Genomic DNA, 24,603 nt, shown 5'->3' with positions numbered 1-24,603 from the left:
AACAATGAAAAGTTAATTATGTTAAAAATATCCTTTTTATTTAAATAGATAATGAAACCAACATCGAGAAGTTTGCTTCATATATTATTATTTTAATTTGGTTCATTGTCTAGTTTTTTTGTACCTATATTTTTAAATCGTTTGAATTCTATATTGCAAGTAAAAATGCTTTTTTTATCCTATCTATCCAATATAAAAGCTAATGTTACACAAAGTAAACTATATTTTTATGGCTAAATTAATAATTTTTAAATTTAAATTTAAATTTTTTTATTTTTTTAGTTTGTATTTTGCCCACTCCCTGCAAATTGCAATCTTTTTCTTCGCCCCTGCATATCAAGAAACAAGTATAATTCCATTGTGATATTAAATCAAACAACTCCCTCATATCACCATTAAAAATTTTTAAAAAATTTTCTTCAAATCGTTTTAACAATTATAATATGAAAAAAAAACTTAACTTATTAGATAGTTGTTCATCCCAATCAATAATAACTCTTAGTTGCAAATTTAGTCAAAGTATTTGTCATGATAACCTAACAATGTTTTTTACTTAATTGTATTTTTATATCATGTATTATAGATAATTGTCAATATGGCTTTTTTTAGTACTATGCATGGATTGGTTTATCGTGCATGACTTTTGAAAATCAATATAAAGAACAAAAGTTATCATAAAAAAACAATATTGATTAAAAATAATTTAGACTATTATAAAATTATTTTCATATATCCCTTTACCAATATATATATATATATATATATATAATAAGATGAATAAATCACTCATTTTAACTAATATTGTGAAAAAAATGAATTGAGCTCGCATCATGGTAAGAGAAAGAGTGACCATCCTTTGAGCGTAATGTCAGTCTATAAATTATATATATATATATATATAATTTTTGTACATGATATCATGAACTTTTCAATTATTATCGTATGTTTTCTTTTAAGTGTAAGTGTATACAAATGTATATAAGCCTTTGACTTACAAATATTTTTTTAATATAATATATCCACCACTGAGATATATATTTAGAAAATTAAATTTGATAAATAAATTGTCCAAAATGAATAAATATCCATTAATTATTTACATTAATTACATATAAATATATGATAATAAATCAGAATATTTATTTCCAAATATTATTTAAAAATAGCAATTAACTTATCATAAAAATAAAATAAAAATAATTGTAGAAAAATTAATGGGTTCATTGAACCGGTTCAAAATTCCGGTTCATTTCGGTCTGAACCGGAGCCTTCTTCCTCTCTTCCTTGAAAATCTCGCACTATTAATCGATCACTTTATCTTTGCGCCTCTCCCCTTCGAGGGAGCGAGCTCCAATGCCATTACGGAACCAAACCCTAACCCTAGCTCTCGAATGGCAAACTCTAGCTCTACCCTGCAGCGCTTACTCTTGATCGCCATTGTTGGAGAGAATCATCTGCCCAAGCGCCGCCGCCTTTTTTTCTGGACGAAATCCCTAAATTTTTTTTTTGGTCGATCGGGGTCAAGCTTCGCTGCGCGTTCGTTTTCCAGGGTTAATTGGCGCTCTGGGGTAGACACTTGCTCTTTCAGAGGCTTGCTGAAGGACCTGGATTGGAGCGCGTGCCCTAATTTGGTAAAAAGTTTTGGGATTTGGGTTCACGGGATGGCGGGGGATATTTTGCGGTTAATGCTCATCTGCGGATTTGAAGGTTAGTTTGGCTTTAATGCTTCGAATTTTTTTGGAGTGCGGATGTGGGTGACTTGCTAAAGGTGGCAGCTTTAGGATCTGGAAGCGTGCTGACTGCTGCTTTTACGTATTTTCTTGAGAAATGTAGTGCTTGAGTTTGCTTCTGTCCTAGTGCACAGAGGTGCTTAGTTTTGAACTGCTAGGTTGTTTTCTGCTCAAATGTAGGTTGTGGTACTTGGTCTCCTTGTTGTTGGAATGTAGTTGGTTTCTGAAAGATAACATTTTTATTTTGCATTTGAATATGGTGGCAAGACATTAGTAAGCCTGCTTGTAAAGATTAACAGAAATCTGAATCTGGAAATTAGCTCTTTTTTTTCCTCTCTCTCTCTCTCTCTCTCTCTCTGTCTCTTTCTCTCTCTCTCTCTCTCTCTCTCTCTCTCTCTCTCTAGTATATGGCCTTCTATGTGAATTTAGAGTGGAGAACTCATGTAAATACACACTACCTTAAATGTGAGTTGAAGAATTTTTGTTTTGTAATTTTTCGTAGATTTTAGTCATGAGGTAGGGAGTGTGCAAGGTAGCAAAACTTAAAGTGATTTTCTGCTGGACTCTGGATGTTTAACAAACCATTTGGCATTCTGGAAAATGTGTGTTACATTTTCTCATATTTTTCATTAATAAAAAAATGCTTCATGTTATTTATTACTATGAGTTCATCAATGCACATTAATCAGAGTTCTTTTGGTCCTTTTTCATTTTCTTGGGGACAACAAAAATATTGTGAGGTCTTTCATACCAGACACAGGTTGCTTTAGCACTAGTGAACTACAGGATATGATTTGAATTAAGAATTTTGTCTTGAATTATATATTTATCTTGTAATTGACTAATCTCAAAGTAACATATGTATTGTATATTTGTATGATATGCCTCACAATATTTTCTAAGAGGATCACCTCTTTCTTAGTAACCTTTTTGACCTCACCATGCAAGCCTTTCTTGCCTAACGGCATTGCTTAACTTTGGATTTATTGAGGGAATTTATTTTTATATTTTAGTTCTGACACATGGAAAAACTTTTTCATTGTAATGCCATTCCAAACCTTTGGGGCTTTTTTGTCTTTAGCAATGTTACCCTCTCCAGCTTTAGGAGTGCTTGCTCGATGGTTTGTTAGCTGGGAAAGATACAAGTTTTTAACTAGGAAACCATCCCAAGTTACTTGGATCCTCATTTGACTTTTCATTGCAAGAATCAAAAGTTTGACTTTCATGCCTTTTAAATTATCAACATTGCTTGGTCATAGGATTAGATTCTAATACTAGACTAATCATGTTTGTTGAAAAACGATGCTGTTGTTCATGTTTATTTATCTGGTGCAATGTCTCAACCAAGGTCTGATGCTGTGAACTGTCTGCAAATTCTTTTGGTGCATTGCCAGATATTTTCATCTGTGTATAGGCTACTGTATTTGTGTTTCAAGAGATACTCTTGCTCTTTGTGGGCATTTTTTTCAGCACCCAACAACATTTTTTATGCGGTCCAGAGATATTGAATGATGCACACACTGACAAACCTTAAACCAAAAAAGGTATAATTGAATGATACTAACGCTACTGCAGAACTTTGTCTTTTTGTACACATGCCCCTTTCCTGGTTAGAGTATGAAGCAGGCATAGGAAACCTGACCTAAGCTGTGCATTTAACCAATGAGCAGTGGTATCAAATCACTGCATTTGTACAGTTGCACCATACCTTCATAATACTGTATGTCGGTTTATTTTTGTTGTTTATTATTTTTGTCATTTTACTCACTGTTTCAAAAATGTGCTTTGTGATTTATATTCTTACAATGGTTATGATGTTCTCAATTAATTTTCTAGGTAATAAAAATGATTCATATACTTTGAGGAACTTAAAATGGGTTAAATATTTACATAAACTATAGTTGGCGGAGGATGGCGTTGAAAAAGAGTAGTACTGTATCATGCAGTTTAGTTTACCTGCTTAGCAACTGTTCCAGATAACAGGGCAACTATTTTGACTTTGAGCTTGTAAGAGTCTAACATGTTTTATTTTCCACTCATCATCTGCTTTTATCTTATGAAGAGAACCTTCTAAACACTGATAAGATAGATTTCTTTTGTTTGGCAGATTCCTCACTGTATTATTTGTTGAGAACACGGAGAGTGTTGTCCCTTATCTCTGCAAGTTGCCTTCTCTATGCCTGGAAGTGAAGTTATTGACAATTTGCAATTGTTTTGAGCAAGACAGATTTGTCATTGGTTTTTTCTGACATTAGCTGCGGGACTTTGTTACCTATGGACAAAAACTACTAGCTTGTTCTTTCCAGAAGCAAATTTTCTCAAAGTGCATATATAAATATTGACATACCCAGGATCAGGCATTTTCTTGAATAATTTTCACCTCTTCATAGCCATGTTGTCAATTCACTTGCCAAATGTATGACAATTTTGGTTAGCTCATCAGGGTCTGAAGGGAACTGGCATTTGGTGCTCAAATTTCTTTTTGCCAAAATCTGTCCAGTTGACTTTGGAACCTGCGTTCATTAATAGCTTGCCGGAAAGCAACAGTTAGCTGTCTGAACAGTGTTGATCTTGGTTCTAAATTTTTTATTCGAGGTAAGTAGAGTTGCAAGGAGAGGTGATGTTGCAAACAATTACAAGTTAATGCCAAAAGACGTATGTATTTTTTGAACCCTTGAATCTAGCTGTGGCCTTAACAAGAAACTCAGAGAGATCTGTTGTGGCTGAAGGTTTCTGATTGTTTGATCTTGTTGGTAACTAACTGCAGCTGATGAGCAGCCAACAGCCTGGGATGTCACAACCTCAGTCGAGGCAGCAAGCAGGGCCGAATGACTTTCAGCTCTTGCAACAGCACTTAATGTACAAACAAATACAAGAGTTGCAGCGACGTCAACAAGTCCATCAACTGAATCAGGTTTCAAGGCAACAACATGCAGCTGGTCAGCTATCTTCTGGTGCTAAACAGGCAACAGTAGACTGCCTTCCAACTCTTCTTAATGGCATGCCTGTTAGCAGTGCATCTAGTTATATGAGACAGAATGAATTCATGGGTAGTGAGCCCAAGACATTGAGTAGCTCTCATATGTTTGCTGGTAACATAAACTGGGTGCAGTCTAGTGGGTCTGCTATGTATGGATTTCCTAGTGCGCCCTTCTTTTCAAATGACCAAGGTCAAGTTATTCGATCAATGGGATTTGCTCCCCATCAGCTCGACCAGTCTTTGTATGGTACACCTGTTTCGAACACAGGAGTTTCCTTGAATCAATATGCCAATTTTCAAGGAATGGTTAATGCGTCCAATGATGTCATGGAAGGTGGCAACAGAAATTCTTCTCAAAGTGACCAACCTGTATTTGCTGAGCAGGGGCACACACAAGATGGTGCCTTGTTTGCTAAGCAGGGCTTTCAAGGAAATGATTTGTTTGTGAATGCACCCAATCAAAATCAAATTAGTGGCATTACACCAGAAAACATTCATCAAGTGGCTCATCAGTTACCCAGTTTTCATGGCCAGGAATTTCAGAATGTGCAGGTGCAATCTGAGTGGTCCGAAAGTATGCAGGAAAATGTGGTTGTGCAGGCAGGCTCTTCTCATGCTGCATCTAGGCTTGACCCCACTGAGGAGAAGCTATTGTTTGGCAATGCTGATGATGCCAATTGGGATAGTTCTATTGGGAAAAGCGGCAACAGTGCCAGAGAATATATGCATGGAAATTCTTTGGCTGACAACGACTATTTTGGTACATTTCCAACGGTGCAGAGTGGAAGCTGGAGTGCTCTCATGCTTGATGCGCTAGATGCTTCCAGTAGTGAGACTGGAGTTCATGAAGAGTGGAGTGGCCTGAGTTCTCAGAAACTGGAACTTTCTGCTGGAAATCATTCTGCTTTAGTGAATGATAGTGCAAAACAACGAAGTTGGAATGATAGCAATGTGCAAAATGCATCTTCTTCGAGATCTTTTGCTCTCTTTCATGAGTCAGAACCGAGCCCTAGTTGTCATACTGCCCCAAATCTTCAGTCCTCCAATACAAGGTTCATCTATGAGCATAATGATCAAGTACTGCCCAACATGCCAAATGAGTCTTATCATCATATGCCAAAAGATATAGAGGTCAAGCACTTTGATCAGAGTCAGCACCAAAAGCAATTTGTGGAAGGTGGTCTTCAAGCACAAATGCAATCAGATAATTCTCCTACTAGTGCGTGGATGGGACGTGCGTATGAGCAGTTCATAAACACTGCACATCATTCAGGAATGAAATTAAATCCTTCAAGCTCAAATGGAAGTTGGGCCTGATCAACAAAACATGTCCTCACCTAGTCGTAGAGGCCAGACTGGTAATAAACTTGATGGCTGGCCCATGAATGATCCCATGGAAACTAACACGAATGATCGGTTGGCATTCCATGCTGACAATGGTAGACAATGGCATGCTCAGAAAGGTGATGTGAATGGAGCAATACATACAGAAACTGACGACAATTGTGGTATGCACAAATCTGCTGGGAATCCAGTTGATTTGACTGGTGGGATAGAATCTCAAGATTCCTATTTAAGTACCTTACCTGCTGCTGCAAATTCGAGAACATTGCCAATAAATCAGGAAATCAGTCAACAGGAATACAACATTCATAAAGTCAATATGGGGAGGCATGTTTCTGTTCATTCTAATGTGAAATCTAAAGGAGCTGAAGTTGCTGGCATGTACCAGCATCAGCCTGGTAATGGACTTCAGCCATGGGACTCAACCATTAAGAACGTTGACGGGGGACTGACTGAAAATAGCAACCGCAACCAAGAGTTCAGCATTTCAAAGACAGCCTTAAAAGAAGGCTGTTTCCCTGGTCATTCAAATTCTGGCCAGCTTGCTGACAACAGGAGTGTTTCCAGAGAGAGTCCCTTCTTTGCTGGAAACGGTCTCCATCATTTTGTCGGTAGCAATCAAAAGGCAGATGATCTCCCTGCTCAACAAAGCATGGGGCTGCATAAGTTTCGGTATCATCCCATGGGAAATATACGGACGAAAATGGAGTCAGCTGAGGCCCTTGATCCAACTTCATATCCTCAGGGGGGTGGGCAATTCCAAGGATTGAATAACCAGGATCAGAGCCACCTTGGGGAAACGCATTTTCCTAACGCTATTGCAAACAATACCATGATTGTGGACAAGGTAATAGGGCCCATTTTTTTTAATGTTCATTGTCTTTTTGCTTGAGTGTTCATTGGTATAGAAAATATAATTCCTTACTCTTTTTGTAGAGACAAGCATCAAATTTTCAAAACACTGCAAAAGATCAAGAGGAAGCACCATCTAGGAGCTCTATCCCCTACCCAGATCCTACCCTCGATGGGAATACTCCATATTGGGCCCATCATAAACAGATGGGTCAGGCAAGGTAACTTGTTAATTTATATTGCCATTTGAGTGGATATCTTATTTTCATCTGCACTTATTTATGGATATTGCCATTTCATGTCAAATGCTTTCTTGTCAAACCTTTACTTATTGGCTATTCTATGTGTGGGAGATGTTTTTTGTTTGTGAAGTGCAGATTTATAGATGACATAATTATGAACAAACTATTTTATAAATTTTATTTATCTTTGATTTTTGTGCTACTACATTTCTTTCAAAGAACCTTTCCATGATCAGGTGCAAGGACTAGAAATGATCAAAGATTTCTGCTTAGATGTGTTTTTTATTTGCGAATTTGTTTTATGGCTAATGTCAAATAATTAATTATGCAGCCAAAATATGCTTGAGCTTCTTCAGAAGGTGGATCAGTCGAGAGACAGCAACACAGCTGCTCAATTTGATTGTAATGATCAGAGGACACAATCTGACATCCATAAGGCAACTGTTTCTGACAGGTCCCTTTCCTTTCCACACTACAACCAGTCATCTGCACAAGGTTTTGGCTTACAATTGGCGCCTCCATCTCAAAGGCAAACACCTACCACAACCCAAGTCATGCCCTGCAAGGCTTCCTCGCATGATTCAAGTGCAATTGAACTTGATGAAGAGGCAGTAAGCAATGAGAACAAATGGTCAGATACTACAGTTTCTGCACGATCCTTGCTTCCTGCAAGTGAAACCTGTCATAGAGGAAATTTAGATAGTAATTTCAATGTATCTGGGCAAGCAGACAAAGGGACTGCCCAATCATGTACTCCTTTTAACCCTTCATCTACTGCTGCCTCTACTCATTCTTTGGAAAATCAACAGCAGCAGAGCTTCTCCCATGCAACCAGAGATGAATCCATGCATCAGTCAGCAAATATTTCTTCTGATCTTGGTGCACAAGCTAAGCATTCTTCTCATCTTGGACCCACCAATGGCTCATATCTGGGTACCTTCAATGATCAAGATGTTCAGGCCTCAATGTCAAATGCTGCTGGAAAAACGTTGCCTCTCAGACTCCCTTCATCGCATGATACTCAGGCACGTGTTTTTTCACATATATCCTCACCGCATTCAGGCCTTTCTCAGCCAACAAGTGCTGGTTTTTCTCATCTGAGAAGTTCAGGCCAACATGGCCATCAATCAGAAGCAAAGCCAGCCTCGCAACGTCTGATACCAGGTATGCTGAAGCAAGCTGGTTTCTCAAGTATGTTGCATAACGTTTGGAAAAATGTATCCGCTCAACGCATATTAGGTGTTCTACCTCAGAAGTTTACTTCTAATATCCCCCATCAGTCCATGGTTCCATCAACCAGTGGTGGGGATACAAAGTCATGGACTCCACAAAAAGCAGATCACCAACGTAATACAAAGGGAAGTTCTCCGTCTGGGTCTGCTACATGTTCTGGTAATTCTCAAGAAGTCAGTCGTGGAGATCCAGTTAGTGACACTTGCTCTCCACAAATTGGGAAGGCTGATGGTCCTTCTAAAGTGAGTAATGTACTATATGACCAAGATCCAGCAGCAAAACATCTTTCAGATGCTAATCCTGCACTGCCAATTTCGTCTTTGGTCCGTCTACACCAGCAAGAAATTAGCAGGGGAAAGCTTACTCAGAATATAGCCCATGATTTGCAGACACATGCATCCTTTCAAAAGGCTGCATCTTCTAGTATTGGGAACACTCAAAAACCATCAGATATTCGACAGCAGAACTACTCTTTACTGCAGCAAAATGCAAGCCATGAAGGGTGTGGATTCTGATTTAGATAAAAGGTTTGGCAAGAGGATCAATGGAGCTGATATGGGTTCTGCACAGTTAGATGGAAAGGCATCTCACATGTTTACTTTTGGGCAGAATGAAGTTTCCAGGGCTTCCACAGATAAGGAACTAGGAATGCATGCACACAGTCCATTGCAAACCGATGTGAAAATGCTGCACTTGCCTTCAAAAGATGATAGAATCCCTAGCGCTTCTTCCCATGCTTTTGGCAGAGAGGCATCCCAAGAAACACATTCTTCTGGAAGGCATGATCTTTATAATTATTCTTCTAATCTGAGCTCCAAACCGGCTTTAATGGGAGGAAGTGAGCACCCCTACATTAGTCCCCAAATGGCTCCTTCGTGGTTTGACCAATATGGGAAGACTGCAGAAACTGCCAATCAACAACATTTCTTTTCTAAAGTTTCGGAAGGCATGGAAAAGAACATGTTGAATCTAAGAAGTGATATAAGTCATTTGACTAATCTTGGGGGAAGCGCACCAATAGCAGATGATAATGAAACAGTACCATGTTATCCAGATCAAAGTATTGTTCTGAGGCAAAAAAAACGCAAATGTCTGATGAAGCCTCTACCTTGGCACAAGGAGGTGAGTCAAGGAGCTCAAAGGAGACAGGATATCAGGTTAGATTATCATCTGCAACACATTTGCTTGTAGAATATTTTGTTATCATAACTTCCATTAAGACAGCAGAACATGTAACAGGATCTCGATTTTGTCCCATTGCCATCTTACTTTTTGATTAAATTTTACAGTGTGGCAGAGCTGGATTGGTCACAGGCTTCCAATAGACTGATCGAGAAGGTCCGTTGAGTATTGAGCTTGAGTTGCCATTTCAATTTTATGTTATGAGTAATCTTGATTTCATTAGTGTCTATTATTAACTGCAGGCTGAAGATGAGGCAGAAATGATGGAAGATGGTCCATCAATACCTCGACCTCGAAAAAGACTTATCTTGACCACTCAGCTAATGCAGTTGCTCCTTCCTCCTGCTCCAGCTGTTGTTCTTGCAGGAAAAGCAAATTCATCTTATGAAAGTGTGACGTACTTTGTTGCAAGATCAGCACTGGGGGATTCATGTAGTGCAATCTCCTGTTCAGACATCTGTTCCAGTACATGTGTACACAGGAGAAACAGGTATCTATTACTATTTTGTTGGCTGCCATGTCGACAACATTCTTCATAACTAAGCTGAATGTATTTGAAGAAGTGTTGGTGCATCATATGTTGCTCAATAATCTGCTTTTTAAATGGGTCACCTTCTCTTCTAGCTATACATCTTCCACTCTCACCATTTTGCCATATTTTAACCTAGATAGTGCCCTTTTAATCTGCAGGTGGCATGGAAAGTCCAAGACATCTGAGAAAGGTGGTGAGGATATTTTGTCAGACACTGTGGGAGGTTTTGTTGAAAGATCTAGCAAGCTTGAAAATGCTTTCTCAAGGTAGGTGCACTCATGTGATTTTCCATAATTTTTGCCTTTTTTCCTGTTGTATTTTTTTTATCTTAGATCCAGAAAGTATGTTTATTCATTTCCATGCTGATTATTTTCACTACCATGGCACCAGTGCTATCATTGCATTCTTCCATATACACCAAGCATCCATTATTTCCTATATTTTGTTAGAGCTAAGAAGGAATGCGGTAATTATTTTAATATAGAAGATAAAGCAATAATTTTGTGGTGATCATCCTTACATTATGTCGCAGATTTCAAATTGAATAGGCATTTTAAGTTTTTGCCCTGCTCCACAAGTGTTTCTTGCTGACATTGCAATGATCCATGTAATGATCTTAGACACTGTTTAATCACCCTTATTGTGCAATTGTCTTCTCTCTTTTTCTTTCCTTTTGGGTTGGCAAACATGTTCATTTATCATCATAGTCATCAAAGCATATGCTGGCTGAGCCATCTATTCTGAACATGTATATTCAGTCCTGTTAAAAAAAAATGAATAAATCAAAATTTAAGACTGAATGAATTTGAACTCAGCAGAGATATTTCCCTTTGAATTTGGTATTTAAGCCAATTGTTTTTTTAGTTCTTGAGTTTCTTATCATAGTTCGGCAGCTGCCTTTTCTGAACTGATCTTGACCAATGACTCAGATTGGAGAAGAGGAGTTCAATTTTGGATTTGAGAGTTGAGTGCCAGGACTTGGAGAGGTTCGCGATTATCAACCGGTTAGGCAAGTTCCATGGTCGGGGACAATCAGATGGGGTCGAGAGCTCATCAGGCTTTGACTCCAACCCTCGCAGGTTATTTCCTGAAAGATACGTCACTGCGCTGCCCATGACAGGAGATCATCCCGAGGGTGTGTTGTGTCTTTCACTCTAGATATTCGAAAATTTTGATTAATTCTGCCAGTGAAAACAACCATCCGGCTGCCCTTCACTCTCATTGGTATGATTCGGACGTGCATTTGAAAACTAAAAATGGCCGGGAAGTTCCTATGGTCTTCATATAGTACCAAGCAGCCAAGGGATCCTCAGGGGAAAGCGCGTCTTTTGAAATCCATGCTATTCAACTGCAAGTATAGATTTTTTTCCCCTTTTTGTATATTCGGGAGAATTAAAAAAAAAAAATCTGGCTTCAATAGGGTTTTCTTTTTGCCAAATCAAAGTGTAAGGGTTTTGTTAGTTAATGTAATCTGTAGAATTGCTCTTTCTTTAGCCTGTTATTCAGGAAACATCGACATCTGCTCATCTTTTTGATATTTTTGCTTCGGAATGATATTGTGCAGGTGACCGAGCCATTTCTTGAAACTATACCGTTGTTATTAACTTAATTGTGTAGGGAAATGGTGAATAATGCTCTCAAATTGTATCATTGCCATTCTCAATCACTGATCACTGATTGTGTATGACTTGAATTCAAATTTTTTTTTTTCTTGTTTCACTTGTAACTGAGATTGTACAGGATTGGTTTCAAATTCAAGCAGAATGGAATGTGATCATGCAGTTTTATTTGCAGTTATACCCTTGAAAGAACGTCAAATTACTTGATTGAATGAACAATGTAATTGATTTCTTTTATATTCCTTATTTCATTTTGCTTTCATTTCGTTAACTGTATTATATTTCAGTTTTAATTTTACATTGTGTCTTTATGGGAAATATTTTTTTGTTAGAGCTCAAAATTGAACTTGTATGACTGCATGTAAAACATGTTAAATTCTTGGGCACTTATTCTCATAATTTAATTCTTTTATAATAATAAAATCAAAGGTAACAAACTCACTGAAATTCAGCAAAGAGCTCATTTCAGAAATCAGAAAAAAATAAAATAATAAAAAACCTGAGAACTTATATATTAGCAGTTCTTATTGAGAAAACATTAAACTGAAACTAATAATAATAATGTTCTAACAAGAAGATAACAGGAGCCATCAACTCTATTACTTGTTCATCAGTAAAAGACCTACACAAAATGTCAAAAACTAATCTGTGATCAACTTCATCATCATCATCATCATCACCACCACCATATATCATTCAACAGAAATAAAACTAATCATCTCAGAAATTGACTAAAATAAAAAAAATTAAAAACCAGATCATATATATATATATATATATATATTACTTCTTCATCAGTAAAAGATCACCCAAAAACTCAAGAGAAAGATGAAGAAGAACATCAACACCATGGTCATCATGACCTTTATTAAAAAAAGACACAGAAAAACAAGGACTCAATCCTCCAAACACAAAGCACACCACAACTTATTCATCACTAAAAGATCAATCCAAGATCTAATCAGTAATAGTCCTCTCACTATCATCACCATCATCATCTTCACCAGAGTTGTTATCATCCTGATCATCTTCACTACCATCATCTTCTTCACCATACTTGTCATCAACCTGATCATCTTCAACATCATGATCATCTTCTCCACCAGACTCTTTCCCGACTAACATCACTTCCAACATCACCAACATCATCATCAACTTTGATTTTTCTTGCTGGGATTTTTATCAGTCTCCTCTGAAGTGCAACCCCTCTTTTTGATGGAGATTTGGAGGGCACCATCCTTGGATTTCTTCTCTTCTGGTTTATTGATCACATCATCCTTTGCAGGATCTTCAGAATTGTAGTACTCATCAGTGCTATCTGATGAATATTTTTTATCATTGGAGCCATTTTTTGGTGATGACATTTTCTTGAGAGGAAGAAAAAGAGAGAGAAAAATGAGTGAATGAATGGTAATATATATATATATATATATTGTATATCTTGACATTTGATTGGGTTACCCTAAAAAGGAAGTAAGAGGATGCAAGTACCTTTTTCTTTTTTTATTTTTTTATTTTTTTATTTTTTTAATTTGGGGATATTTGGGATTTTTACGTGCATGAGAATTACGTGGTCTTTTGTCGTATCTAAGGCCCTAAAGTATTATAATTATATATATAACGGAATGATTGATTGCCATGCAACGTGTTTTTACGTGCATACAGCTAAAGATTTTTCTTGTGTTCTTTTGAGCTAAGCTTAAACTGAGGATGAATAACTTAATTAATAATTAATAGCGTAGTTGTATACTTTTATTAAATCGACTCTTTGAATCCGATGTATGTGAATTGTTTAAACTCACATAAAGAATTAATTAAACGTATTGAGACATTCATTGTATTTAAATTTGTCTCGATCATCTATCTAAACTCATTTGTTGTTCATTGTATTTGATTCGAACTTTTGATTTTCAAGTAGGAAGTGGTCGAATGAAAATACCATTACTTTATTGCAAAGGTTGTTCATTGTGTTCGTTAATATTAAATATATTATAATATATATATATATATAATTTTTTTAGGTATACGTGCACTAAAAATTTTTAGAGCTATATACATATACATACATGTCTGTTAAAAATCTTTGTTAAAAATCTTTATTATGAACCTTTAACGGTTCGCCAAAGTAGTAAAAATTTAAATCATTTAAGTAAGTGATTTTTAAATTTAATTTTTTATAAATATCAAAAGTACGTTTTTGGGAGATGTCTATGATCTTACAAGGTTCTCAATGGGTCAAAGACCAAATAGATAGCATCGCTAAAAATATCAATTTTCCAAATTTTTTTAAAAGAGTTAAATAAAAAAATTTAAATGCGGTATTATGAAAAAAAAAAACTATCAACCTTAATCTAGAACAGTGAAAGAAGAGTGGCTGATTAATTCTTTCATATCTCTCAAACATATAATTGTAATTTTTATTCGATCTTTCTCTTTTATCATCTCCAATTTTATTTATTTACTTAAATATTCAATAGTTTCATGTTCTATGCTTTTTACAACCAAAGAAGCCTTTGTTTAATTTCATGTTTTATATTTTTTTAAAAATAAAAATTATATTTTATTTTATTTTTCTTAAGAAAAACAATTTAAAACCTATATTTACATATTTTTTAAAAAATAAAAATAAAAAATCAGCAGTAGGAAAGAAAAAAAAGATTCATGTATTATTATTAATTAATATTTTTAAAATAGTGAAGTTTATATTTGGCACACTAGTTGTATTTATTTTAAAAAGGAATTATAACTCTGCTTCATTTTTCAAATAAAAATATTCCCAATTTTTTTTAAAAAATTTTAATTCATTTTTTTATTTGCCTTTTGTTCAGGGGTATATAAGCAAAACTCTTGAATCAAACCTCCAAACCCGAATCCGATAAACCTAAATCCGGATCCGATATGGAAAATAAAAAAAAAAAAATTATTATTATTATTATTAGTATTATTTTTGAGAAGGCAAATCAGAAGAGAAGAAGGTCGAGAGGTTGGAGTGGAGGGAGAGAGAGGGGTTGATTTGATCGGTGGAGAGATCGAGAGATGGCGGGGGGACGAGAGATCGAGGATGAGACGAGGAACCAGATGATGCAGAACCTCTTCGGGGACCAGTCGGAGGAGGAGGAGGAAGATGAGGAGGAGGAGGAGGTTGATTCCGAGCATGATGCTGCTGTACAGCAACCTGCCTTTCATTCGGTATGTATCTTGTTTTTTTTAAACTGAGTTTTAGGTTTTATGCTTTGCTTTGTGGTGAAATCTGTGAAATTCGTGATTTTGTTTGTTCATTTGGTGATAATTTTGAGGATTTGGGAATTTTAGGGTTGGGGTGCTAAATTCGAAAGAAAAATTATAAAAGTTCAAGTTTTGGTTTTTTTTTTGGATGAATCCAACATGTTTCAGGCATCCTTGTAAGAGTTTTTATGCGAAAAGAAGAAGCGAATCGCAATTGTGAAAGTGTTCAATTTTTCTAGGTTTGGGTTTTTAGCCATGAGATTTTGAAGATTGAACCTTCTATGAAGTATTTGATGATCAAAAACAGGTATTTCCTGGGCTTGTGTTAAGTTCCAAGAAAAATTGCATTCAAAAAATAGTTGAAAGTTTTGATTTTTCGTTGGTCTGAAATTTGGTATTCTCGGTGAAGAGATGCGATGCGGAAAGTAGTAATCAGATTAGTGTGAAATTGTGTCATATAGGTCACTGGTTTTTTCTTTAGGTGATGATGTGAATATGACAAAAAAGATTTGTGTGTGCTTGGTACTTCTCGGAGGTTGTCCATTTTCTTTTTGAAGGGTTGATTGCCTTACTCTTCAGCTAAGTTCAGTAATCCGCCTATTGCTCCCCCTTTCTTTCAAGCTTCCCTGCTGAGGAGACAAACATGGTCTCTAGTTTAGTCTATTCCATACGTGTGTAATTATTCTCTGAATGTTTCCTGCAAGTTTAAGCATTGTTTACTTATATATCATAGTCCCCATCTACCTACTCAGAAGTGAACCTGTGTCAATTTTTGCTACACTAGCAACTTCCTTATATAATTCCGATGTTGCACATTATCTGTAACCATGTGCCAGAAGCTATATTTGTGAGAAATAAGCATATGATGACAAGAGGAACTAAGCAAATTATGTATGCATTTCAGCAATTTTTCTAACATATTGTGTTGGTCTATATGAGTTGATGTTAATTGGCCCTGGCAAAGATTTGTCATTTGTTCTCTACTCTAGAAGTGCAGTAGCTTGTTATTTATTTATTTATTTGAATAGTTAGGGTATACAGGCATAACTATAGTGAACTTTATCTGTTTATATGGCCTGGTATCTCTCTTTAATATACAAAACCTATGGAGCAAAAAAAAAATTTTAAGTATAATGCGTGGATTTTATTACCTTTTTATCCAGGATGAAGGGGAGGGGGAGGCTGAGTTTGAGGGCGACGGTGAAACTGAGGGGCAAGGAGAAATTGAAGTGGAAAGTGAGCCTGAAGTTCATGATGTAGATCCTGAACAAGCAGACAGTGAGGGGGAAAGAGCTCAGAGTTCTCCAGAGAGAGGAATCAGTGAGCAAAAGGTTGAGAGTGGAGAAAAAGATGCTGAAAGTGAAGAGGAAGGTTATGGGCAAAGGGTGGTGACAAGTAGGAGAAGGGAAGTAATTGCTAGTGAAAGTGAGGGATCTGATGAAAACCAATATGCTGATAACGACCATGAAGATGAGGAGGTTGATCAAACAAGAACACAAAGGTAAACTTTAATTACACCCTTTTGCCTTGCATTGTTTCTACTCTTTTCATAAAAGAAAGTTGCTTTGCTTCATACACTTGTTAAATAGTCTATTAGACGTGCTTGTGTTGGTGTGATTATTCTTCTGTGTACAGTATCGTACCTTATCTTTGGGATAATATTATTTCCTTTCTTAGATGATCATTTGCGCAATATTTGTGACCGCATGATTCCAAATAATCTGCAGCAGATCACCAATGGAGCAAGATGATAATGAAGTTGTCCGTGATGTCTTTGGAGATTCTGATGAGGAGGAACCTGATGAGTATCCTACTCACAATGAATTGGAACAAGATTCTCATGTGAGTCAATGCATGATCTTATGTGTTTTTTTTCTTTAATGTGATAAGTTATGCTCTAGACGGCCAAAATTTGTTCCTGTTTCTGACATATATTGGAAAAAATATTTAGACAATGACAATCATTTGTTCATGTCAATACGAATTACCAGGGAGTTTTAATTTCATATCATATAAAATATAACTTATAAGCTAGAGAAACAAGTAATAATAGCTGTCAAAAGCTGGCTTGAGATCTAATATTTCCTGAAAGCTTCCTTCTGAATCTAGAATCAAGTTATGTGTTTTTGTTATTTGACAACATTGTTCATAGCATGCTCATCTAAGTTTTTCTTAGGATACTAATAGTCTATGAGATGAAACACAGTATTCCTATGTAAATCTACCAATTTTTGTTTTTCCTTGCTGTTTCTTTGATGGCGTCACCTTATTTATTTATCTTTCTTCTGCTAGAGATCCCCTATGGAGGAGGAAGGTGGTTATGAGAAGGTGATGAGACCCGAAGATGTTGTGCCTGATGAAGATGCCCCATACGAATCTGAGGAAGAAGAGAACCTTGAACAGAAACCAAAAGAAAAGCCAGTTGGCCCACCTCTTGAAATAGAGGTCCCACTATGTCGACCTCCTGGTCCACCTGACAGGGTGAGTCATTATCTTCCATTATTCACCATGATACCTTGAAAATTGAAGTGAAGAACCCAGTTCTAAAGTTTATGCTCTATCCTTAAATTTTAATCTTATCTATTGTCAGCTGACAATAATTCTGTAATAACTAGTTCATTGACTGTATTGCTTCTATGTACTATCTCATCTGCTTCTTTCGTTGTTGTGCCAGGAATTTGTTTATTCTTCAACAACTGGTATGATTTGACCCTGATTTGATGTTCATAGTGCTACTTTTGTTCATTTCTTCAAATCCATTCCTGTTCCTGCCTTCATAGTTTAGTCCAACAATTATTTTAGTGCATGCTGTACCAACATGCATTATCTTCATCTTCTCTTTGGCCTATTCTCTTGCTATTGTTGATTCTTATACTTCCTGTTGATAGTGAAGAAGCCTGAACTATTTTTCTTATTTAATTTCTTATGGATAGTGTTCAACTGGACATGAAGAAGATTTTATCTGCTGGTTAATTTTCCGAGTTTTTAACTGGCAGCAATCTTATTCAAAAAGTTCTTTCTTGCAGATGAACATGATCAAAGTGTCTAACATCATGGGCATAGAGCCAAAGCCATTTGATCCAAAGACATATGTGGAAGAGGATGTATTTGTCACAGATGAATCCGGAACAAAGAAACGTATACGTCTAGAGGACAATATTGTACGCTGGAGACGTACTAGGAACTCTGATGGCACAACTGCTGTAAGTGTGTATTGTTATCTCCTCGTTGCCTTCTCCCATTTACATCACAAAATTAAGATATTCCTCCTGATAGATTATTTTGTATGGACTGTATTCTTGTTATTTTTAATCCACTCTTTATGATAGCTGTATATCAGAATTCGAACTTTTGGATGTGTTCCATAAGCAATTTGTAGGTTATGCACCAAGTGGTCCCTTATTTTACATCATGCGGTCATATGAGGAGCAGTTTGTTGATATTATTCTTTATCATCTAATAATTTAGCATGCAGCAGTCAGGTTTTGCTTTCAACCATTGATTTCATTGTCAATATGTTGATTGATCTATTTACATGCATCTTTATCCATGCCAGTCATGTTAAACATTTGCTTTATTTACTGATTTATTTTTGGTGCTGCAAATACTTGAAGCCTTGTCTCAGCTGTTTCCTTTTGTGTAACTTGAAGATTTTATTTTATTTTATTTACAGTATGAAAGCAATGCTCGTTTTGTGGAGTGGGAAGATGGAAGTTTACAGTTGCTAATTGGGAATGAAGTTCTCAACATATCTGTCCATGAAGCACATCATGATCATACCCATCTTTTTCTTAGACATGGAAAGGTGCTTCAGATGTTTTATCCATAATTCTATCCATTTCTGTCAATTTATTTCAATGATTGTTGTGATGCTTTTGTTCGACACAATCTACTGGTATTTGTTGCGGATAGCCTATCCACATTTTGCTACTAATGCAGGGCATTTTGCAATCACAAGGGAGGCTTTTAAGGAAGATGAGGTTTATGCCATCTTCCTTATCATCAAAGTCTCATCGCCTATTAACTGCACTTGTTGATTCAAGGCATAAAAAGGTTTACAAGGTGAAAAATTGTATAACAGATATTGATCCAGAGAAGGAGAAGGAAGAAAAGGAGAAGGTAATTAATGTTTTCATTTGCAGCTTCATTTACTGATAGATGATCAATATTTTCCATTTGTTTCAAGCTTATTATCAGGTAGAATTTCCATTCTGTTTTGGTGTCTGGTAAACAGGATTCATCTATTCCCTAGTTGCATGAATTTAATTTATATAATAATTGAGTATGTCAGCCTACCAAAGTCGTATTATGAAGTATTTTGTCAAAAAAAAAAGTTGTATTATGAAGTAACCAGCATTGGTTCTTATAAAATCAGTTCAGAGGCCTTCTTGAACTTAAATTCCTCATGCTCTTTAACTTTATTTCATTTGTTGATTGATCTTTCCATGTTTTATTTTTCTATTTCATTATAGAAAGTTCTATATTCTGTAATCAAGGTATGAAACACACTGGGATTATCCTGTGCCTAGCAATCCCCCACACCTTCGAAGTCCATGTATTGACTGATTCTTTCAACGTGTTATTGGATTTTTTTTTTCTTCATGCTTATTATCATTTGTTGGTTCTTGTAATTAATCAGTCAAATTATACTGTAAGCTTGGATTTATGGTCTGAATTCTGCTTACTGACATTTGTAGCGAATTTGTGGTTTATTTTACCTTTTACTTAAATTTAACTTGCATTTTGCCTTATGGCACACTGTGATCTAATGCTAGAAACTAATTGTCAGGCTGAAGGCCAAACTATTAGGGCCAATGAGCTTCTTCATCGGAAACGAGAAAAAGTAAACCGCAAGTATGTACCACCTAATGATAAGGGACGGCAACTTTCTCCAGGGCTTTTGGAGGAAGCATCAGAAGAGGTCTGCTTCTGTTGTATATCTTATTGATTTTTTGTCCGCTGCATTTCCAATAAACATTTAAAATAAACCTCAAGTATTTGTTACTTTTCTTGTCTTGATAACAGTCTAGTTTGTCCAGTATTAGTGGAAGTATTTTTTGTTTTGCTCTCTCATATGTATGTGTGTTTGTCTCTCTCTATATATAAATCTTTATAATATGCAGCATTCCTCACCATTTCCTTGTTGCGCTCATGCATTCTCATTAAAGGACACTTATTACTTGTTTTAAAGAAATAGTTTAAAAGATTTCTCTTGGTGTGTGGAACTTGAACTTGCTTAGTTTTTTAGATCATATAATAAACTATAAAAAATGAAATTATTTAAATATTGTGGTCTTTAACCACCCAGGATGATGAACATGAGGACTACTATAGTTCTCGAAGAAGTGCAGCTCGAAATCGCTTTGAAGAAGATATGGAAGTAGAGGCTCAGGCTGAAAAACGCATAATCAATGCAAAGAAGGTGAGCTCGTGTACTTCAGATTTGGGTTCAGCATGTGTTGATGACTAGTTATTTTCTTGCATTTGGTTTTCATCTTTAAATTTGTAACTAGGTCCTATTTTAATCGCCTTTTGCAGGCATACAAGAACATTCACCGGAAGCCATCCATGCCTGCAGCTCGTCCATCTAGACGCCCAGTGGAAGAATACTCTGAAAGTGAGCGAGAGGAATCGGAGTATGAAAGTGAAGGTGAGGACATCGAGCATTCACCTTCTCGTAGACGCGGGGAGCCAGATCTGGAGGATGAGTATGATGAGGACCAAGAGGCAGAAGATGATGCTGGGAGATGGTAATACAGGATCTGAAGAAGAGGATGAGGTAATAAATTACAATTCTCATGATTTTTTTTTTATTCTCATTATTATTCCTACTATGACATTGGTGGATGCCTAGTTGACCTTTTTAGCCTGCTGTCATAGAAAATTATTAATAAAAGTGAAAGTTTATAACAAATAGGTGAAAGCCAAGTAAAATACTTTGCAAAAAAGATTCACTTTTATAGCTGATGCTTTTCATTTTGAAGGGACCAAAGCACAAGGCTAAGGATACAGGACGAAGCAGCCTTAAGCGCAAAGAGATCGATTCGGATGGGGACTCTCCTGATAGGAGGCCTCCTGCTCATCGCAGAAAGGCCATGGTCTATGACACTGATGAGGATTGAATCTGATGACATTGGTTAGTTTTCCGCACTGTTTAGCTATCAAAATATTTACATGCTTTGTCTTGAACCTACGCGCTTGCATATAAAATAGCCTTGACAACTGATGGCTTTTTTAACAATCATGCTTACCGGCATACTCTTCAATTCAATCTCATAAATGACCACTATCTATTGTCTTCCAGATCTCTGTTTGAGATATAAACAAAGGAAGATGAGATTATTGTTATTGCATTAATTTCTGCTTTACACAGGATCAACTTCAGATTTAAATGCTGCAGCTATTGTTTATGTAGCAGAAACACTACCTTTCGCATCTTCGATGACATAGATGCTTATTTGTATTACTTAAGGAAGCTTTTGGATCTTCAATCCTTCTGGTGAGAGCATAATAACACTACGAAGGTTGCTCATTTATATAAGTAAGATGATCCGCGAAGTTTCTTGAAAACAACCGGTTTGATATGAAACAGCATGCGAAACTTTATATCGGTTTCATTGGCAGGCAAAGATCTAGGGTTTATATATTTCTGAATTAGCTAAAAAGAAAATTTTGTATCGAACAAACCTGTCACATCTCAGTTCTGTAACAGGAAGAGGATTTGGGGATTTCAAGATTCTCTAAAATGGTTCTTTATTTATTCGTATGGAATTTTAATCGGATTTCTACACCATTTATTTTAAGGTGAAAATGTAAAAGAAGTTGTTTGCTTATATTTTAATCTAAGGTTTTGGTTTAATTGTTGGTATTTCTCTTTGAATAGCAGAGAGTTCTTATTTATGATGAAGTTCTTCTTGATATTTCCTGATCTTTATTTCATTTTGAAGTATTGAAAAATTCAGGTTGATTGAATGACACTTTTTTTTTTGTGAATTTAATTTCTCAAATTGTTTGCTTGCTGAAAATTAGCATTTCTTGTGTTCAGGTTTTGCTGCTTTAATTGCCTTTCTAGAGAAATATAAAAAAAATTCAAAGAATACATATAAAGTGTATAGAATGGTTGTTGTATGTATATATGTACGGTAAAAACTTAAGACAAATTATTCAACTTTTTAATGTTTTAAAAAATATATTTCCTAATTAAGATAATTCAGAAAAATAAAACTCCATATTATAACAACCATTCATTCAACACTGCTTTAATCTGCCAATTCCCTTTTAAGCACATTAGAAAAACAAGTGCTTGCTTGAGTTTCTTTATATTTCTTCAAGATGTATATTTTTATGTATTAAAAATAATTGAAAGCAAGTGATCTATTATTACTTCACAATCACTCAAATCAATTACAAACACAAACAATAACATAAACAGAAAATTTTATCCAAAAAAAAAACATCTTCTAAACACTTTTCCGGTGGGTGGCCTAAAACGTCAGCTACCAATCCACACATGAAAGTTAGCTTGAACGTTGGATATCACTAATCATTCACTCTATAAAACAATCACCAAAAAAACAAACACAAAACAAAGAAAAAAAAAACATCACTACAATGTCTCCTCTCCTTCTGCTCATCATCACTATCATTATCTCTTCTCTCTTTCTCTTCTTATTCTTCTTCATCTCCTCCATCACCACCACCAAAAAGAGCACTACTGGTGCATTGCCACCAGGTCCAAAAGGATGGCCAATCTTAGGCAACCTCCCACAACTAGGCCAAAAACCTCATCACACTCTTCAAGCTCTCTCCAAGACATATGGTCCTCTTTTCCGTCTCCGACTAGGCTCTATCGACGTCGTCGTCGCCTCCAACGCCTCCACGGCTTCCGCCTTTCTTCGTACTCATGACTCTAACTTCTCCAACAGACCTCCAAACTCTGGAGCTGAACACATTGCCTACAACTACCAAGACCTTGTCTTTGCCCCTTACGGTCCCCGGTGGCGCAGTCTCCGGCGACTTTGCTCATTGCACCTGTTCTCCGTTAAAGCTCTTGAGGATCTCCGGGGTGTCAGAGAAGAAGAGTTGGGAGTGCTTGTTGAAGGCCTAATGAAAATGAAGCAGAAGACAGTGAATGTCGGAGAGGCGGTGAATGTTTGTGCGACGAATGCGCTGGCGAGAGCCACGGTTGGGAGGAGAGTGTTTACGGAGGAGGAGGAAGGAGAGGCCGGAGAGTTTAAGGCAATGGTGGTGGAGCTCATGAGGCTTGCTGGAGTTTTTAATGTGGGGGACTTTGTGCCTTGGTTGAGGCCATTGGATTTGCAAGGAGTGGTGAAGAAGATGAAGAAGCTTCATAGAAGGTATGATGAGTTCTTCGATAAGATCATCGAAGAGCACCGCAGTGATGTTGGTGGTGGTGGTGGTGGTGGTGATTTGTTGAGTGTGATGTTGGCGTTGGAAGAGCTTGAAGATGGTGGCGGGAAGCTTAATGATACTGAGATCAAGGCTTTGCTATTGGTACGTATTAACTACTATTATCTAACCATGTTTGATGAAAACCGTTAGGTCACCTAATAGCTATTACTTATATAGAAAATAATGCAAAATTATTGTTATCTATACCGATCAACATTGTTTAATACTGTATATGAATTGACAATAGTTGTTAGATTTAGATATAGTAGGATATCCTAAATTGTGCACTCTATTATCTATATATATATAAATTCTAAATTACTTAAACAACCTAGAGTTACTTGGAACAACACTTTGGTATTTATTTTTTATTTTTATTTGCAGAACTTATTCACAGCGGGAACAGACACAACATCAAGCACAGTAGAATGGGCATTGGCCGAGCTACTACGGCACCCAGACATACTCACCATGGCTCAGAGCGAGCTCGATGCAGTCATCGGCCATGGCAGACTTGTGGCAGATTCCGATCTCCACAAACTCCCTCTCATGCAAGCCATCATCAAAGAAACATTCCGTCTCCACCCACCAACACCACTCTCCCTCCCACGTATCGCATCCGAGACATGCCAAGTTGCCGGGTACCAAATACCTAAGTCAACCACACTCTTTGTTAACGTATGGGCGATAGCCCGTGACCCCGAAGTCTGGCCGAACCCACTCGAGTTCGACCCACATCGATTCCTCCCCGGCGGCAAGCACGCTCATGTCGGGGTTAAAGGGAGTGACTTCGAGCTGATACCTTTCGGTGCTGGAAGGAGGGTGTGCGCCGGGCTGAGCTTGGGGTGGAAGATGGTCCAGTTTATGACAGCCACACTGGTGCACGCTTTTGATTGGGCCTTGCCGGAGGGAATGACCGCGGAGAAGTTGGACATGGAGGAGGCTTATGGACTCACAGTGCAGAGGGCTGTTCCCTTGATGGCCAATCCAATTCCCAGGCTTAATAAGGATGCTTATAGTGTTATATTCTAGCTTTTGACAAGGTGGCACACAACATCATAGTTCCACTATCTCTTATCTATGTGATGGTTGAAAATAAGTTTTTGATGTTGTCACGTTGTGCTATGCATAAATGTATGGATTCAAGTGAATAAGTATAAAGGTACAGTATATGCTGATTATTATTACCAAAGTAACCAATGCAAATATTATCAGGACTCATCATACTAACATGGTAAAGGAATACAAAATT

General features: G+C 36.7%; 5 protein-coding genes across 5 annotated transcripts; all 5 read left to right on the top strand.

Annotated features, from left to right (window-relative positions):
• Nucleotides 1-1,256: 1,256 nt before the first annotated feature.
• LOC120250048 lies at nucleotides 1,257-4,485 on the top strand. Its single transcript, XM_039258795.1, has 2 exons — nucleotides 1,257-1,707; nucleotides 3,838-4,485. The coding sequence occupies exons 1-2, from the start codon at nucleotides 1,392-1,394 to the stop codon at nucleotides 3,918-3,920; spliced, it is 399 nt and encodes a 132-aa protein (XP_039114729.1). The 5' UTR covers nucleotides 1,257-1,391; the 3' UTR covers nucleotides 3,921-4,485.
• A 1,388-nt stretch (nucleotides 4,486-5,873) lies between these two features.
• Nucleotides 5,874-8,919, top strand: LOC120250046. Its single transcript, XM_039258793.1, has 3 exons — nucleotides 5,874-6,901; nucleotides 6,991-7,127; nucleotides 7,480-8,919. Exons 1-3 carry the CDS (start codon nucleotides 6,011-6,013, stop codon nucleotides 8,894-8,896), a joined length of 2,445 nt encoding a protein of 814 aa, XP_039114727.1. The 5' UTR covers nucleotides 5,874-6,010; the 3' UTR covers nucleotides 8,897-8,919.
• Nucleotides 8,840-11,782, top strand: LOC120250047. Its single transcript, XM_039258794.1, has 5 exons — nucleotides 8,840-9,538; nucleotides 9,671-9,719; nucleotides 9,806-10,053; nucleotides 10,254-10,361; nucleotides 11,025-11,782. Exons 1-5 carry the CDS (start codon nucleotides 8,868-8,870, stop codon nucleotides 11,251-11,253), a joined length of 1,305 nt encoding a protein of 434 aa, XP_039114728.1. The 5' UTR covers nucleotides 8,840-8,867; the 3' UTR covers nucleotides 11,254-11,782.
• Nucleotides 11,783-14,675: 2,893 nt separating this feature from the next.
• LOC120249736 (protein LEO1 homolog) lies at nucleotides 14,676-21,774 on the top strand. The gene is given in 13 exon segments (XM_039258356.1): nucleotides 14,676-14,903; nucleotides 16,103-16,440; nucleotides 16,667-16,781; nucleotides 17,232-17,420; nucleotides 17,966-18,142; nucleotides 18,613-18,744; nucleotides 18,879-19,058; nucleotides 19,729-19,860; nucleotides 20,248-20,361; nucleotides 20,478-20,684; nucleotides 20,686-20,718; nucleotides 20,924-21,075; nucleotides 21,313-21,774. Coding segments are annotated over 12 exon segments (1,908 nt in total). The 5' UTR covers nucleotides 14,676-14,750; the 3' UTR covers nucleotides 21,062-21,075; nucleotides 21,313-21,774.
• A 758-nt stretch (nucleotides 21,775-22,532) lies between these two features.
• Nucleotides 22,533-24,547, top strand: LOC120249494 (flavonoid 3'-monooxygenase CYP75B137-like). The gene is made up of 2 exons (XM_039258022.1): nucleotides 22,533-23,453; nucleotides 23,736-24,547. Exons 1-2 carry the CDS (start codon nucleotides 22,551-22,553, stop codon nucleotides 24,381-24,383), a joined length of 1,551 nt encoding a protein of 516 aa, XP_039113956.1. The 5' UTR covers nucleotides 22,533-22,550; the 3' UTR covers nucleotides 24,384-24,547.
• The last annotated feature ends 56 nt before the right edge of the window (nucleotides 24,548-24,603 follow it).

This window comes from Dioscorea cayenensis, chromosome 19 (assembly GCF_009730915.1).
Source record: "Dioscorea cayenensis subsp. rotundata cultivar TDr96_F1 chromosome 19, TDr96_F1_v2_PseudoChromosome.rev07_lg8_w22 25.fasta, whole genome shotgun sequence".
Classification (NCBI taxonomy): domain Eukaryota; kingdom Viridiplantae; phylum Streptophyta; class Magnoliopsida; order Dioscoreales; family Dioscoreaceae; genus Dioscorea; species Dioscorea cayenensis.
This window is presented reverse-complemented; position numbering and strand designations above follow the sequence as displayed.